A 14,678-nucleotide genomic window follows, 5' to 3' on the forward strand; every position below is an offset into this window, starting at 1 on the left:
CAGTCTTATTCCAAAAATGGATTCGATTCATGTTTGTCTCAATATTTTACAGACCATGTTTGTAAATGAGAATTAGTTCTCAAACATTTTTCCCATGGTTAAGTAAATATAGAATTCTGACTTTAATCTCAGAATTCTAACTTTAAAGTCAGAATGCTAGTTTGTGCTACTATTATTCACACTTTCATTTTTGGCAATTAGCATTAGAATATAGCTAAGTGTCATCATTATTTCACACTCCTGGTGAGAACAGTGGTGAAAAGAGCTTGTTGCAACATGGCCCTGGTTGATCTCTTATACTCTGCTGCCACTTGCTGGCTGATACCAATTCCAATAACTACTATTGTTTGAAGCCACCTCTTCAGTTCAGAGGCTGCATCAAATCCTTCTGTATGCTCTAGGATTAAAAAAAAAAAAAAAACAACAACACAAAAACGTATAAATACATTTTTGGGACCATGGCAATATTTAAAATAGAACATTTTTATATGTTTTTGGGCGCAAATGAGTTATGTTAATTGACTGACTGGCAGCCATTTTGACAGAAGCAATCCCCTTCGCTCCAGGCTGTTACTGGATTTTTGACTGATTTTGCAAGGCCCACAAAATATTGTGTTCTATTGCTATCAAAACATGGAACCCACCAAAAGAAATATTAAAGTATCTTCTTTCATCAGGAAAAACTGTATTTCTATCCGTTTCCGTTTTGCAGCAATTAGGATTTGTAAAATTAAAGTGAGAATTGTGAGAATTCTCACGTTAATCAGAATTCTGTGATTAAAGTGAGAATTTTGAATAAAGTCAGAATTCTCACTTTAAATTAATTCTGAGATTAAAGTCAGAATTCTCACTTTTAAGTCAGAATTATGAGAATTAAGTCAGAATTATGAGAATTAAGTCAGAATTCTGAGATTAAAGTCAGAATGATTACTTTTACGTCAGAATTCTGAGAATAAAGTAAGAACCCTGAAAACCTTTTTTTTTTTTCCTCTCTCGCTTCACTGGCCCTAATCTTCTTCCTTAAATAAAGGTTAAAAAAAAATAAAATACGAAAAAAAATTCCACAGAACAGCTGAAAACGACAAAATAAAAAGACCATCGATGACAAAAACAACCATTTTGTTGGCTACAATAAGTCTTTTGAGGCATGAAAATAAAATCAAATTACCAATTTGCCGCTGTAACGGGCGACTTCTTTACACCATCGATCATAATTGTGTCTTCTTTGTAATTTCAATAAAAAAAGTGGATTGAAAAAAGGGAGCAGCTGCTTTTTTCTTTGTGGCGTTTCCATTTCAAGCTCATCACGCCAGCGCAGCACAACACAAACAAGACATTGATTGGGTAATCAATACCTACCTGGAAACACTTTTCAATTCAGCTGGTTTTGAAGGCGCTGGGGCGGTGGCGTGGCGGTTTCGAGATCCCCCGTGGGAGGTAGATCACAGGCACAATGTTGAGCTGAGGCATCTGCTAGTAACTGCCAGGAGAAATCAATGATAAGAAAATGAGGCAAATGTCAGAAGATGATACAACATGACGTGTGTGATCTTCACAACATACAGACTTATAGTTTCTTAAAAAGCAAAATTACAATATTGATTTACGCCACACAAGTGTCGCAGGGGGTCCTGGAGCCTATCCCAGCTGGCTTCGGGCAGTAGGCGGGGGTACACCCTGAACTAGTCGCCAGCCAATCGCAGCAAATGTATCTAATCTGGTGAGTAAAAAAAACATCCAGACTTTCAATCTTGAGAAATGCAAAAAAAACCAAAAACAAACAAAAAAAAACTCTGCAATATAGGTTCCCAATCTGTCCCTTCAGCCGCTACTCTGTACAATAGCATGCACTCATTTTATCTTCATCATCCACAGACTCCACTGGATTCATTTTGAATCGTTTTGATTTTTTTATTAAATTGATTAAATAAATAAAAAAAAAAAAAACGTTGCATATCTATCTACCCAAAGTGGTAGTGGGTCAATCCCCTTTTCTGCCATCCGGAAGTGACCTGTCGCCTGTCGGTTACAAACTTTCTGAAAAGGTCAACTGTTGCACAATAAAAACTTCCAGCAGAGGGACACCTCGATCCATAGTATGGCAAGTTATCGCCAGAAACACTGACACATTTTTTCCCCCTCAAAATCAAACAGTTAACACTTGGGAACAATGAGTGCAGTGTCTGTTTTGGTCTTTCCTGGAAAAGTGACAAGTTAGCGATAGCTTCACTATGCTGATCATTTTGCAGAAGCTGACAGAGATTCCAAGTGGGACATAGTGCGAGATCAGCCTTTATATGTTATGCTGTAACAAGTGCGGGAAGCGGATCACACGCGCTCACACGTTTTGTTTCTTTTGGAGATTGGGAATAAAAGGAAGCACAAGAGTGAGTGAAGCCTTCTCAGCCTTCCTTTCCATTTCACATTCCAGTCAACTGTTAAAAAAGTATTATCATCTTTAATGTGTAACAGAGGCCGGGCGATTCATCAATTTCATCCATTGATGTCAGTTTATTTGTCAGGGTGATTTCTTTTTTAACTTAAAGGGATATTTTACTTATTTAGCCATTTTTGGCAGTCATACATTAATATTTTGCCAATAATAAATTTGATATTTTAATTATTTTTCATGTACAATTAGTACCTTTAAAAACCATTTTGCAACTTGCTGTCGACTGAAAATGACATCACAAGGGCTCAGGTAACCAATCACAGCTTAGCTTGTGAATGTCACATGACCAAACCTGGAAAACAGGTGAGCTGTGATTGGTTACCTGAGCCCTTGTGATGTGAAGTATCCCTTTAATGAAGCTCCTCAATGCATGTCAACATTGTGGTTTTGGTGCAACGATAGCGGCATCACAATTACATTTAAAGGTTCGGGCTGAAGTTAGGGTTCAGGCTAAACTTGGGGTTAGGGTTCGGATGAAGGCTTCAAAAACAGGAACCATTACGTCATCAGTTTTCCAACAAAGAATGTTTTGTGAACGCTCCCCTAAAACCCAATAATAAGAACTGTGTGCAGTTCCTCTGTGAATACATTGAAGGACAATTGTCAGTCAGGGTGTACTTTCTCTTTTGTGCATTGTTGTGGTCATTGCGCTCTCAAGACAGACAGCAGCCATCATTACCGACCGGACCCGCACTCACATGAGCTTCATTTTCACGCGGCAGCTTCAACAAAGACTAATTTGTCTCGGGTTTGTTTATCTGCACGAGCAGAGTGTGCCATGGTGGTGGCGGGGGAGAAACGGACGCCCGTGTAGCGCACATTCGTTTGTATGCTCGCATACAGGTGCACCGCTTGCGTTGCTAGCGTGCACATGAAAGGCAAAGTGAGGTAGCTTCATCTCCACTTCAGTCAAAAGGAGACGTTGTATTATTCATGTACAAAGTAAATGAGAAAAGGAACAAAATAAATCATCAAATGTATTATTGTTTTTGGAGGTTTTCCTTGCTCTCTTGTGGTCTGATCAGGAGATATTAATATTTGTCAACTGTCTCGTTGAGACTCTTGTGATTAACTCATTCACTTGCAGCCATTTTCACAGAAGCAACCTCATTCACTCCTGGCTGTTTTACTTGTTTTTGACTGATTTTGCAAGGCCCGCAGAATATTGTGTTCTATTGCTATAAAAACATGGAACCTACCAAAAGAAACATTAAAGTCTCTTCTTTCATCAGGAAAAAAAAAGAAGTATATTTGCTTCCGTTTTGCAGCTATTAGCATTTGAATATAGCTAAGTTTCATCATTATTCATAAATCTGTATAAAATTGTGGGGAAACAGCTTGTTTTCAACATGACCATGGTTGATCGCTTATACTCTGCTGCCACCTGCTGGCCGTTTTTTGTAATTACTACAATTTGTTAACCCGCTCACTGCAGTTGAGAGGCTGCATCAAAGCCTTCTGTATGCTCAAGCATAACAAATAAATAAATAAATAAATAAATAAATAAATAAATAAATAAATAAAAAATTGTCTTTGGGACACTTAAAACATTTAAAAAAACAAACATAAAACGTATTTATACGTTTTTGGGAGCAAATTAGTTAAGGGCTATATAAATAAACTTGACTTGATATCCTTTGGAGGAACATTTATTTACAAGAGTATTTAGGTGGCTCGGGAATGAAAAGCTTTGGGGTTACTAGATTTACCCCAAAATAATTTTGGAGGATTACCTTTGGGAACTAAGGTTGTAAATAGTTGTACCGAGATCACAAGACCGCCTGGTGGAGTTCTGTAGTAGTCACTAATAAGCAACAGACTCTGAAAAACACCGCAAAGACTTCATCACGTTTGTATAAAATGTAGCAAAGCATAATGGCTAGTCTGCTAGCGTGCGTGTGTGTTCGTGTAAGTTTGTACTTTTTTTTTTTTTTTTATTCACCAGAAACCTGTTATAAATCCCAGACCCTTCACCTTAACTGGTCGTGAAGTTGTCAGGAGACCAGAGGAAGGATTAAAGGAAAGAAAGCTGAAACAAAGTGAAATCCAGCACCAACCAGACACCACCTACCACCCACAGTTACAAAACCAGAATCTTTCACCAACCCTAAAAACATCTCAATTCCAACTAATTAGGGAGACGAGAAGAAAGACTCAAGGAAGGAAGGAAGGAAGGAAGGAAGGAAGGAAAGATAGATGAAGCAGAGTGAGATCCACAAACACCAGCCTCCACTGATTCAGCGACTAGTGGTAGAAACAAATTCTGTTTGAGATTCAGGAGATGCTGGTGTTGGTGGATCTGGTAGCCTGCTAGCTAACATTAGCTTAACTTAGATTTCAGTAATGTAGCAAAAGAGCATATTTTAACGCTTAATCAGAGATTGCCACCCGGTATCTATACAACCCATCCATCCGCCACTGACCAACCAAGGACACTCCAATCCAAGGGGATTCATGCAAGTAGTGTTTATATGGCCCCAAGATTTTTCGTTATTCATGGCCTCACTTCATCTGCCAGCCAAACGATGAATAATTAAAGGAATTACCAGGCCAGGAGATCCAAAAGCCCCTCAGAAATGTGTCATGCCCCTGAGCAAAGCCTTGTCGGGCAGGGAACAAAAAAAAGAAAAACATTTTTTTTTTTTTTTTAAAACCTGCTTTATACGACGTGTATAGCTGCATACCCGAGCGCTACGTCCCGCCCACGAGCGGCTTTAATGACGCCACCGACGGCAAGCAAGCGTTGACTGGCGGAAAACGGTGGGATGCCACGCACGTCAAGTCAATTTCGCATTCCGTCCCCAAATGCCGCACTCCTATTTTTTTCCCTCCGCTGTCGGTTTGCAATGTCGCCAGATTCCGGGCTAGCCGTTTTTTTGTTTTTTTTTGCACAAAGAATGTGACTGACGCAACATTAATCTCCCGCACAAAACCGACGCCTGGCACGAGCGCCTGCCCGGCGAGGTGGCGACGTCGCTCCCGATTTCGCAGCGCGCCGTCAGCCGGCTGTTCCGCTCCCCCTATCAACACTCCAAAAAAAATAAATAAATCTTTAGATCAAACAAACAACAAAATGAAAAAGGAGGTTAGAACTTTCAAGCGCTCTCTTTTAACAATAAGGCGTGACCTACATGGGAGGGAGCCAGAGTGCAAATCCCAAGTAAGATTCCTGCCTGCTTTTCTGGAATTGGTTTAAGGAGAGAGTTTAACAGGGTGTGAATGATGCGCTCAGCCACGTTCTTCAGAACCAACTAATCAATGCATCAACTGTTCATCCATCCATCCATTTTCTTGACCTCTTATACCTCACAAGGGTCGCTGGAGCCTATCTCAGCAGGCTTTGGGCAGTAGGCGGGGTACACCTTGGACTGAGAGACTAACAACCACCCACACTCACAAGCACACCTAGGGAGAATTCCAAATTAACCTGCCATGCATGTCTTTGGAATGTGGGAGGAGACCGGAGTACCCGGAGAAGACCCACGCGGGCACGGGGAGAACATGCAAACTCCACCCAGGAAGGCCGGAGCCCGGACTTGAACCAGAGTCCTCAGAACTGGGAGACGGATGTGCTTGCATCAACTGCACAGTGATTATAGCTTGAAGTCGATTAATCGCCAATCGCATGTTGGGCATTAACCTGGCGATCCCACTGAAATCAACAGGTTGGTGCAAAGCAGCAACAGTGCCTCATGCAAGCATGTGGAAATGGTTTTCTCCAAATATATATATATAAAAAAAAACAGGTGGTATGAATGTCCATCTAAAAAGTATGGAAAAGGATTAGGGACAGTGAAGAGGGGGGGAAAAAAAAATAAAAATAAAAGGTTGGCAGGATTCTGACTTTAATCTAAGCATTTTGACTTTAAAGTCACAATTCTGACTTTATTCTCAGATTTATGAGATTAGAGTGAGAATTCTGAGATTAAAGAGAATTGTCACTTAAAAGTCACAATTCTGAGACAATAAAGTCAGAATTGAAAATGAAAATCAGAATTCTGAATTTCAGAATTCTGAGATTAAAGAGAGAATTCTCACTTAAAAGTCACAATTCAGGTAATAAAATCTGAATTCTGAGATAAAAATGTAATCTCAGCATTCTGAGGTCAAAGTCAGAATTCTGAGAATAAAGTGAGAATCCTGCCAACCCTTTCCCCCCCCCCCCGTCTTCACTGACCCTAATCCTCTTCCGTAAAAAAAAAAAAAAGGATGATGTAATCGATTAATTGTTGTCGACTATCATCATCATAGCGTCGGTTACAAATATTCTGAAGTCATTCCACCTTGAATGTCCTTCAAGGTGAAAAGCATGCATATTTCACTTTGAAACAAGTGAGTGCAGGGGCGGAAATAAACCCACGGCTGACAACGACATGCGGAATACTCCTCGGCTGACATTCCTGATTTGGGAAAACTAAGGGTGCGTGCTAGGACAGCCTGGTTGAATAAAACAAATAAAAAGTTCCCATTGCAGCAGCATTTCATCACACATCACGCCATGCAAATGTGTGACATGACACTTTCCATTTGCAAGGAGGGAGGGAGGGAACCCAGCCAAAGCGTGGAAGGAATTTTTTCACGGAAATTTTGGAGCGCCATATGCCCGTTTGCCAGGGGGAGGGTGGCGGGACACCAAGGGTGGGCTAAGCCTGGTGGGGGGAAAACAATAAGGCAAAGCATATCCTAATACACTTGACGTTATAGTTTTATACACGCTCACCGGACAATTGATGAGGTACACCTGCATAATTTACAATTGCTGACTTTGGCTCTCCTTTCTCATATGCGAGGGCATTGTACTAAGTTTGTACAATGGGAATTTGACTTCTTGCTATGTCAATATTTTGTTTGTGATGAAAGTTTAGGGCACGACCGATATTAGCTCTTAATTTTTTTAATTATTTGTTTTTAATTATTTTTAAACCCAGTATTACAAAATAACACCATTTAGCCCCCCCCAAAAAAAGTTGAATATTAACTGAAAAATGGGTCAATTTTTTCCAATTATTAAAAAAAAAAGAAAAAAAAAAAAGAAAAAAAAAGTACTAAATGACAACGTAATGTAAAACAGTCAAATGTTCTGCCTGTAATTTATCTCTTTATTGTGAGTGTAATTATATTTGATTCATTATATATTTTTAATTGGGAATTAAAATTTTATTCTGCCAAATTTCAGCAGTCACGCCCTAATCTACGTGAAGTGAAGTAAAAAATAAAAAATAAATAAAAATTGGCCACCAAAAAAATTAATTAAAAAAAATCTGTTAATTTCTTTACATTCTATTTCATTAAGTTATTTTTTTTTTTAAATGTTTTTATATATAGTACAATGCTCTTTATCATATTAAAATCATGTCCCAAAAAATGTTGGTGTTTTATAAAACTTAAGATATGTGTGATTTGAGTTACGGCCATGGTCACAGAACAAATTAAACTTGTAAATCAAAAGTACCACTGTACACTGCTAAAATCCATTAAAAAAACAAAAACAAAAGTAAATAAAAAAAATAGACAAAATCACTGGGTTGTGATGTTGACAGTCCCTCTCACGCAAGCAACCATGCGTGTCCCCCACCCCACCCCCAGACTCACAGCTGCCACTCAAATTGACAACGTCAAAGCCCCCTTGTCTGTGCCAGAGGTTAAAGTTCACCGTGCGCCGGGGCGGGAGACGCCGAGGACAATTAGCAGCTGCATCCGCTGTGGTGGCAATGGTGGGTGGGGGGGTAATACGTCGTGTTTATTAGCTACTTAGCGAGCGGCTAAATGCTACATAATGCATGAGGCTGCACAATGCTTAATTACATCGGCGTGATTGGGATTCCTCATTCCAGCGTTTTGATGGCGGCTCCCTGGGGAAGACGCGTAATTACAGACTTGTTTTCATTTGGACCAGCCTGCAATGTGGAGCAGGGATTAGAAGTCAGTGATTGTTAAAAGGCACACCTACACTTTGAAAGGGGGGGGGGACACAAAAACAAAAACATATGGTAATGACTTAACTAAATACAGTGTAAAGAATAAAAGAGTTTTGGACACATTTTTTTTACTTCAACTGAATACACTTGGTACATCTTGGCGACCTGGTGGCAGTTTAACTCATTCAATCCCAAAAACATATAAATACGTTTTTAATACTTTGTCCTGCACTCCCAAAAACTTTTTTTTTATCTAAAGCATACTGAAGGCTTTGATGCAGCTTCTGACTTGAAGAGGTCACTTAAAGCAATGATAATTACTACAAAAAACACCCAGCAGGTGGCAGTAGAGTATAAGAGATCAGCCAGGGCCATGTTGCAACAAGCTCTTTTTGCCAGCGTTGTTGTGAATAATGATGAAACTTGGCTATATTCTGATTACTAATTGCTGCACAACGGAAACATGGACAAATACACTTTTTTTCCTGATGAAAGAAGAGATGCTAATCTTTCTTTTGGTAGGTTCCAGGTTTTTTTTTTTTTTTTTTTTTTTTTTTTTTTTTAAATAGCAATAGAACAATATTCTGTGAGCCTTGCAATATCAGTCAAAATTCAGTAAAACAGCTGGAAGCAAACGGGGTTGCTTCAGTCAAAATGGCTGGGAGTTAGTACAGATATACAGCTATACATGGAGGCAGTTAAAACTCTTGAAGAATAGTGGTTCTTCACAGAAGATAAAGAATATATGTATGTGAGTATTTGGATATTATCTGTGTATATGTGCTGGTCCGCTGCTTGTGTTAAAATATCCATAGCTTATAGGGTTATGACGCCGCGATACAGATGCTATTCATTAGCCATTTGTATGATGTTTGTTAGCTAAACGGCCTCATTAAGCAAAGTGGTTGTTTTATATTACAACTGTAAGCCCTTTTTGGGTTGGGCGTCGATTACTTGCGGATTTTACAGATGCTTCCTCTCAGAAAATCCAAGTCCATCTATTGAACATCAAAACAAGGGTCCATACCTAATCATCCATGGAAGAGGCATGTGACCACTGATACCTGGCCGCCGGATTTGTGATTACGCTCTGTGACATTGGCCAATCGCATATGGCCAATTAAAACATACAAGATGACAATGTTGGAGTCGTAAAGGCAGGTGTACCTACCTGTAATATTGTGAGGCTCAAATGAGGCTTACGTTGGGAACAGTGCAAGGCGAGAATTGTATTTTTTTTTTTTAAATGACCATATTTGTCTTTAATGAGCAGGCAGGGGAAACCTTCCATTCCCATTCCTGAATGAAGCCGCGGCACATGACGGACACGCTAATTGACTTTTTTTTTTTTATTGCTCAATCTTTTACCGCTGTAATGAAGTTGGGACTGTTATGTTTCTCTCATTACCTTTTCATTAAAGATATGACCAGGAAATGCCGGGTGCCATAGCGATGCTCCAGCATCACCAGTGGGGTTTAAGAGCTTGCATTGTTTACTCTTCTCGCAAAATGACCAAAACCTCCTTTTATTTGTATTTTTTAGATGATGCCAAGGGAGATGTCTCTATTGCATTTTAGATTTTGTTTGACTGTATCATCACATGCTTCTTAAAGTATGCCTAGAAACAAATGGTAAATAAAAATAATATGTATTCAATAAGTGAATCTTTTCTTTTGCATTGGGGGAGGTCTGCACTGTCCGTCATTCTAGATATCGCTAGATTGTATTATCACACATGTATATTGTCTGATAGCAATGCAGCCATTTTTAGGGACTAAAGTAACCAAATATGGTTCCCAGCTTGCTAAGAGCTACTTGACTCTATGATGTGATGACCCTTTTTTTATTTATTACCTTTCAAATGAGACAATCTCGTCTTCTAATGAGCCCTCCTTTATTTATTTATTTATTTAGCTTAATCGCCTCCAATGCCATAAAATCCGCCGCGTCTCGTTCACAGTTTGACGCCGACGTCCATCTGCGTGCGCCAGAAACACTCTGTTAACGCCAGGGAGGGAAATTAAAACGGAGAAGTTAGCAGATGCCGTCGTTTGGAGAAAATCTCTCCAGCGTAGCGAGAGAGTGAGAGGAGGTTTGCACATTTCCGCGCGAAATGAAGAAAAAAAAAAAAACAATTACTCCAATATGAGTCAATATTTGCTCAGCGGAGAACACGTGTAAACGAGCCTAATGTCTTTTATCAACGTGCCGACACATGGGGAGGGGAAGAGGAGAAAAAAAAAATGCTGATGAGAGGCTCGTAAAAGGCGGCCGAGCAAAACTTACCCGCCATTTTGGCTCCAAATGTGAACGTTGTTTGAAGGTCTTTTCATTTGCATCCTAATGCCGCACCCTTGTTGCCATTAATTTACAGCGCCGGGGGGGCGGGAGGGAATGGTTCATCCTTAAGACTGCCGAGGGAGCAAAAACACAATAACATTAGCACTTTGACTCACATGAATAATGCTGATAAAAACATACACGTCAAACCGAAGGCCAAACCAGGTTCAGGCAGCGTATTATTGAAGAATACAAGCTTTTTTTCCCCCCTATTTCAAATGGAGAATTGTACACATGCACCTGCCACAATTTATGATAATATTATTTTGTATTTTGGTGACATCTTGTATTTGTTCCATTCCTGACCTATTGCAATGAAGTGTGGGGGGTGTGCATCCAAAACAGACACTGAACCCATCTTTCTTTTAGAGGAACGTGCTATTCATGTCATTTGCGGTTGTGGATACAGAGACCACACTAATCTATTATTTATACAACTAAAAACTTTAAAAATGTAATGAATTGATGGAGTTTAACCGCCTGAAAATATTGTATATAATAATAATAATAATATCAGTATTGTATGTATTTGTCAGTCAATTTACCAACCAAATTTATAAAAAGGGAAAGTGAGTACAAATTAAGAGGAATGGACATTTGTTCCAAACCTAAATATACAACAAAACAAAAAGAACGATGTATTTCAACTCAAGGTGTCAGTCTCAAAATCTTCTCAGTCTATTTGTATTTTTTTTTTTTATGTATAAAAGCACAATTAATGTAAAATATATATATATATATATATATATATATATATATATACATACTACGACTACCACCTCTACGACTTATGTATTTTATGCTTGTTATAGATTTTTAAATTGTTTTGTATAATTCTGCCCTTTTATAAGGTTTGTAATTTAATAATGTTGTACTACATATCTGGTACTTCATATGTTGGTTGTATGTAATTTTTAGCTGTTATGTAATATTTTATAAAGACTACAGATGGAAACTAGCATTGTGCTAAATCTGGTGCAGCCATCTTTTTAATGGTACTGTACACTGTCATTCAATAAACTAAACTCAATTATTAACTACATGGATGAGTCTAAATACTCTAAATAGAATGTGCAGATGAAAACATGCACGCCAAACAGAATGCTGAATCAGATTCAGGTCATGTGTTCCATCCATCCATCCATCCATTTTCTGAACCGTTTTCTCCTCACAAGGGTCGCGGGGGGTGCTGGAGCCTATCTCAACTGGCTCTGGGCAATAGGCGGGGTACATCCTTAACCGGTTGCCAGACAATCACAGGCCACATAGAGATGGTCATGTATTATTAAATAATATTTGTTTTTTTGTCCAATATTGTTAAGACAAAGCAGAACTCCATCCATATTAATTAATCCATATTTCTGCTGCAGATTTATATGCACTAACCTGCCACGTCCAATACAAGATCTGAACATTTTTAGTACAGTATGTTGCATATTATACACTAAAGGGGTCCAAAAATGTTTATTATGCAGATTTTTTTTAATTAAAAAAAAAAAAAAAAAAGCATGTTCAACCAATTCATATTCAAGTTGTGTATTACTAAAGAATGTACATCATTTAGTCATATTTCAAATGCAGAGTTGGCTATTGTGTTGGGTAAATAAATGCGAAGATGTCAAGTGCTCTTCATTTATTCTGTAAGTATTCATATTTTGGCACTATTTACCTCAAAAATATGTGGCTCCTTGCAGCTTTTCAATTGGCAGCCATGAGGGACTCTATGCCATTTCATTATTCGCCCCACTCGGACTGGCTTAGCGTGTACCACGAGCACCTTTTACCCCCGGGTGGCACCGGTTAATTACTTCAGCTCATTACGAGTCGAGCTGTCGCAAAAAAAAAAAAAAAAAAAGGGGGGGGATAAAGCACGCAGGGTGTCGGATTTGCCGCTTGTTTACGCCGTGGAATTATTGCAGCGCCTGGAAGTGGAATGATTACATGCAAAAAATGTTGAGGCGCAGCGTTATTATCCTCTGGATTGATTAAAGGGACTGTTCAACCACAAAAAATTATAATCTTCTTGTACAGTAATCCCAACATGTTGTTTCGCCTTGAAGACATTTGTACCGCCGCACTAATATGATCGATGCTATTCTGCTAATGAGTTGACAGCTTGTTTTTGGGGATTGTACAAACTAAACTTTTCTGCAATTGTTATACATGGAAACTTGGGGTGTGCATCTCTAACAAAGAAAAAAACCCAAAAAACAAAAAAAACACGATTTGATATGTTTTCAAGTTGATGGAAAAAAAAATCAATATAGCCGTGGTGTGCAGCTCTCATAAAAAATAAAAAAAAAGATTAGATATATATTCTAATACATGGGAAACGATTCAAGGACAGTACATAACGCATTCAAACCCAAAAACGTGTAATTACATTTTTTAAATACTGTCCTTCACCCCACAAAACGTATTTATACGTTTTTAATGTTTTTTTTTTTTTTTGGGGGGGGGGGGGGGGGGGGGGGTTAACGCAAGAGCAAACAGAAGGCTTTGATGCAGGTTCTGGCTGAAAGCAATGGTAGTTTTTACAAATAATGGCCAGCAGATGGCAGCAGAGTATAAGAGATCAGCCAGGGCCATGTTGCAACAAGCTCTTTTTGCCAGTGTTTTTAACAGGAATGTGAATAATGATGGAGCTTAGCTATATTCTAATGCTAATTGATGCAAAAAGGAAACAGATAAATATGCTTTCTTTTCCTGATGAAAGAAGAGACGCTAATCTTTGTTTTGGTAGATTCAATGTTTTTATAGCAAGAAAACAATATTCTGTGGGCCTTGCAAAATCAGTCAAAATCCAGTAAAGCAGCTGGGAGAGAAGAGTTAAAAAGTATTGATTCAATTCAGTTTGGCTAAATCAAAATCAATTTACCAATTGAAATCGGCTTTCTTTACACCCATACTACGCAAGTTTATGGATGATTATCCAATTACCGTATATCCAAGGCGGTGCAATTTTGCCCATTTTCGTGTTTAAATCGTCACCTTGCTGATCCGTGAGTTTCCAGTTTACGACATTTTGCTGGTTATCGCCTGCTTTCCTTTTATTCCCGTAGCTAAGCCGACTCGACGCTACCTATGTGTGGGCGGGATAGAAACTCAAGACAAAGGTCATGCTCGATGTTTACATTGTGTACATCTGGCGTCCCACGCAGCCTCTCTCTCTCCAGCTGACACTTGAACCTCCCACTGGTTGAAATGTACTGTATATTGAACAGTCTTTTAATAGTGTAACACGCATATCCATTCCTTTCAGCCCCTTTTCCAAGTGCAGCCAATACAATTTAATCCCATTTGCCAGCCAATTTAAATTCATCCAATTTCACAGATTAACACTTTGTGCCACCTCGCCCGTCTTGACACGAAAGCCGCCCTTCGCATTCCTTCATACGTCAGCTTACTTCCTTCGTCGGCACGGTTTCCACAGCGACCGAACGTCGTGAAGAAGTCGGGGGATTCGCCCCTCGTTGGCTTTTGCGTAGTGACATTGAAGCGATGCAAGACATAAATCATTTTCCAGTATTGAAGTAGGCATTGTGTATAAAGAAATAAAGCGCAAATATCTGTGGAATCTGAATTTTCTTTTCAACCGATTAAGTATCAATCGGGGGGGGAGCTATGAAAAGTATCAATTCATTGTTTTATGAATCAATATTGGACTATGAAAAGGAACACTGATTAGACCCAGCCCTAGTCATCACTTGAATGAAGTGGCAAAAAAACAAAAACAAAAAAAAACAAAAACTTCATCTGAATAAAAAAAGACCAATGCATTGCCAAGTTGTCGGCATCGAGTTGAGGTAATGTTAAGGTATTATCCCGCCATTCTACATTTTTAACAGTAATTTGATTATGTATGCATAGATTTTTTTTTTTTCATTGCACTGCACTTCTTCTTCCAAATGCTTCATTGCATTCCGGTGAGTCCTTTACCCACCGCATCAGGGATTAAAAAGTCAGG

General features: G+C 38.9%; 1 protein-coding gene across 2 annotated transcripts in view; it reads right to left on the reverse strand.

The window, feature by feature from the left end:
* The window catches only part of LOC144004884 (uncharacterized), a 64,235-nt gene that overhangs the window by 9,560 nt on the left and 39,997 nt on the right, over positions 1-14,678 (reverse strand). For both annotated transcript variants that reach the window (XR_013279453.1, XM_077502554.1), the window contains exons 4-5: positions 10,658-10,782; positions 1,360-1,480 (exon numbers count right to left, since the gene is read on the reverse strand). Coding sequence is in view for 1 of the 2 variants with exons in the window: in XM_077502554.1 (XP_077358680.1) it covers positions 10,740-10,782 (43 nt within the window). In the remaining variant the exon portion in view is untranslated. The remainder of the gene's footprint in view (positions 1-1,359; positions 1,481-10,657; positions 10,783-14,678) is intronic.

This window comes from Festucalex cinctus, chromosome 17 (assembly GCF_051991245.1).
Source record: "Festucalex cinctus isolate MCC-2025b chromosome 17, RoL_Fcin_1.0, whole genome shotgun sequence".
Classification (NCBI taxonomy): domain Eukaryota; kingdom Metazoa; phylum Chordata; class Actinopteri; order Syngnathiformes; family Syngnathidae; genus Festucalex; species Festucalex cinctus.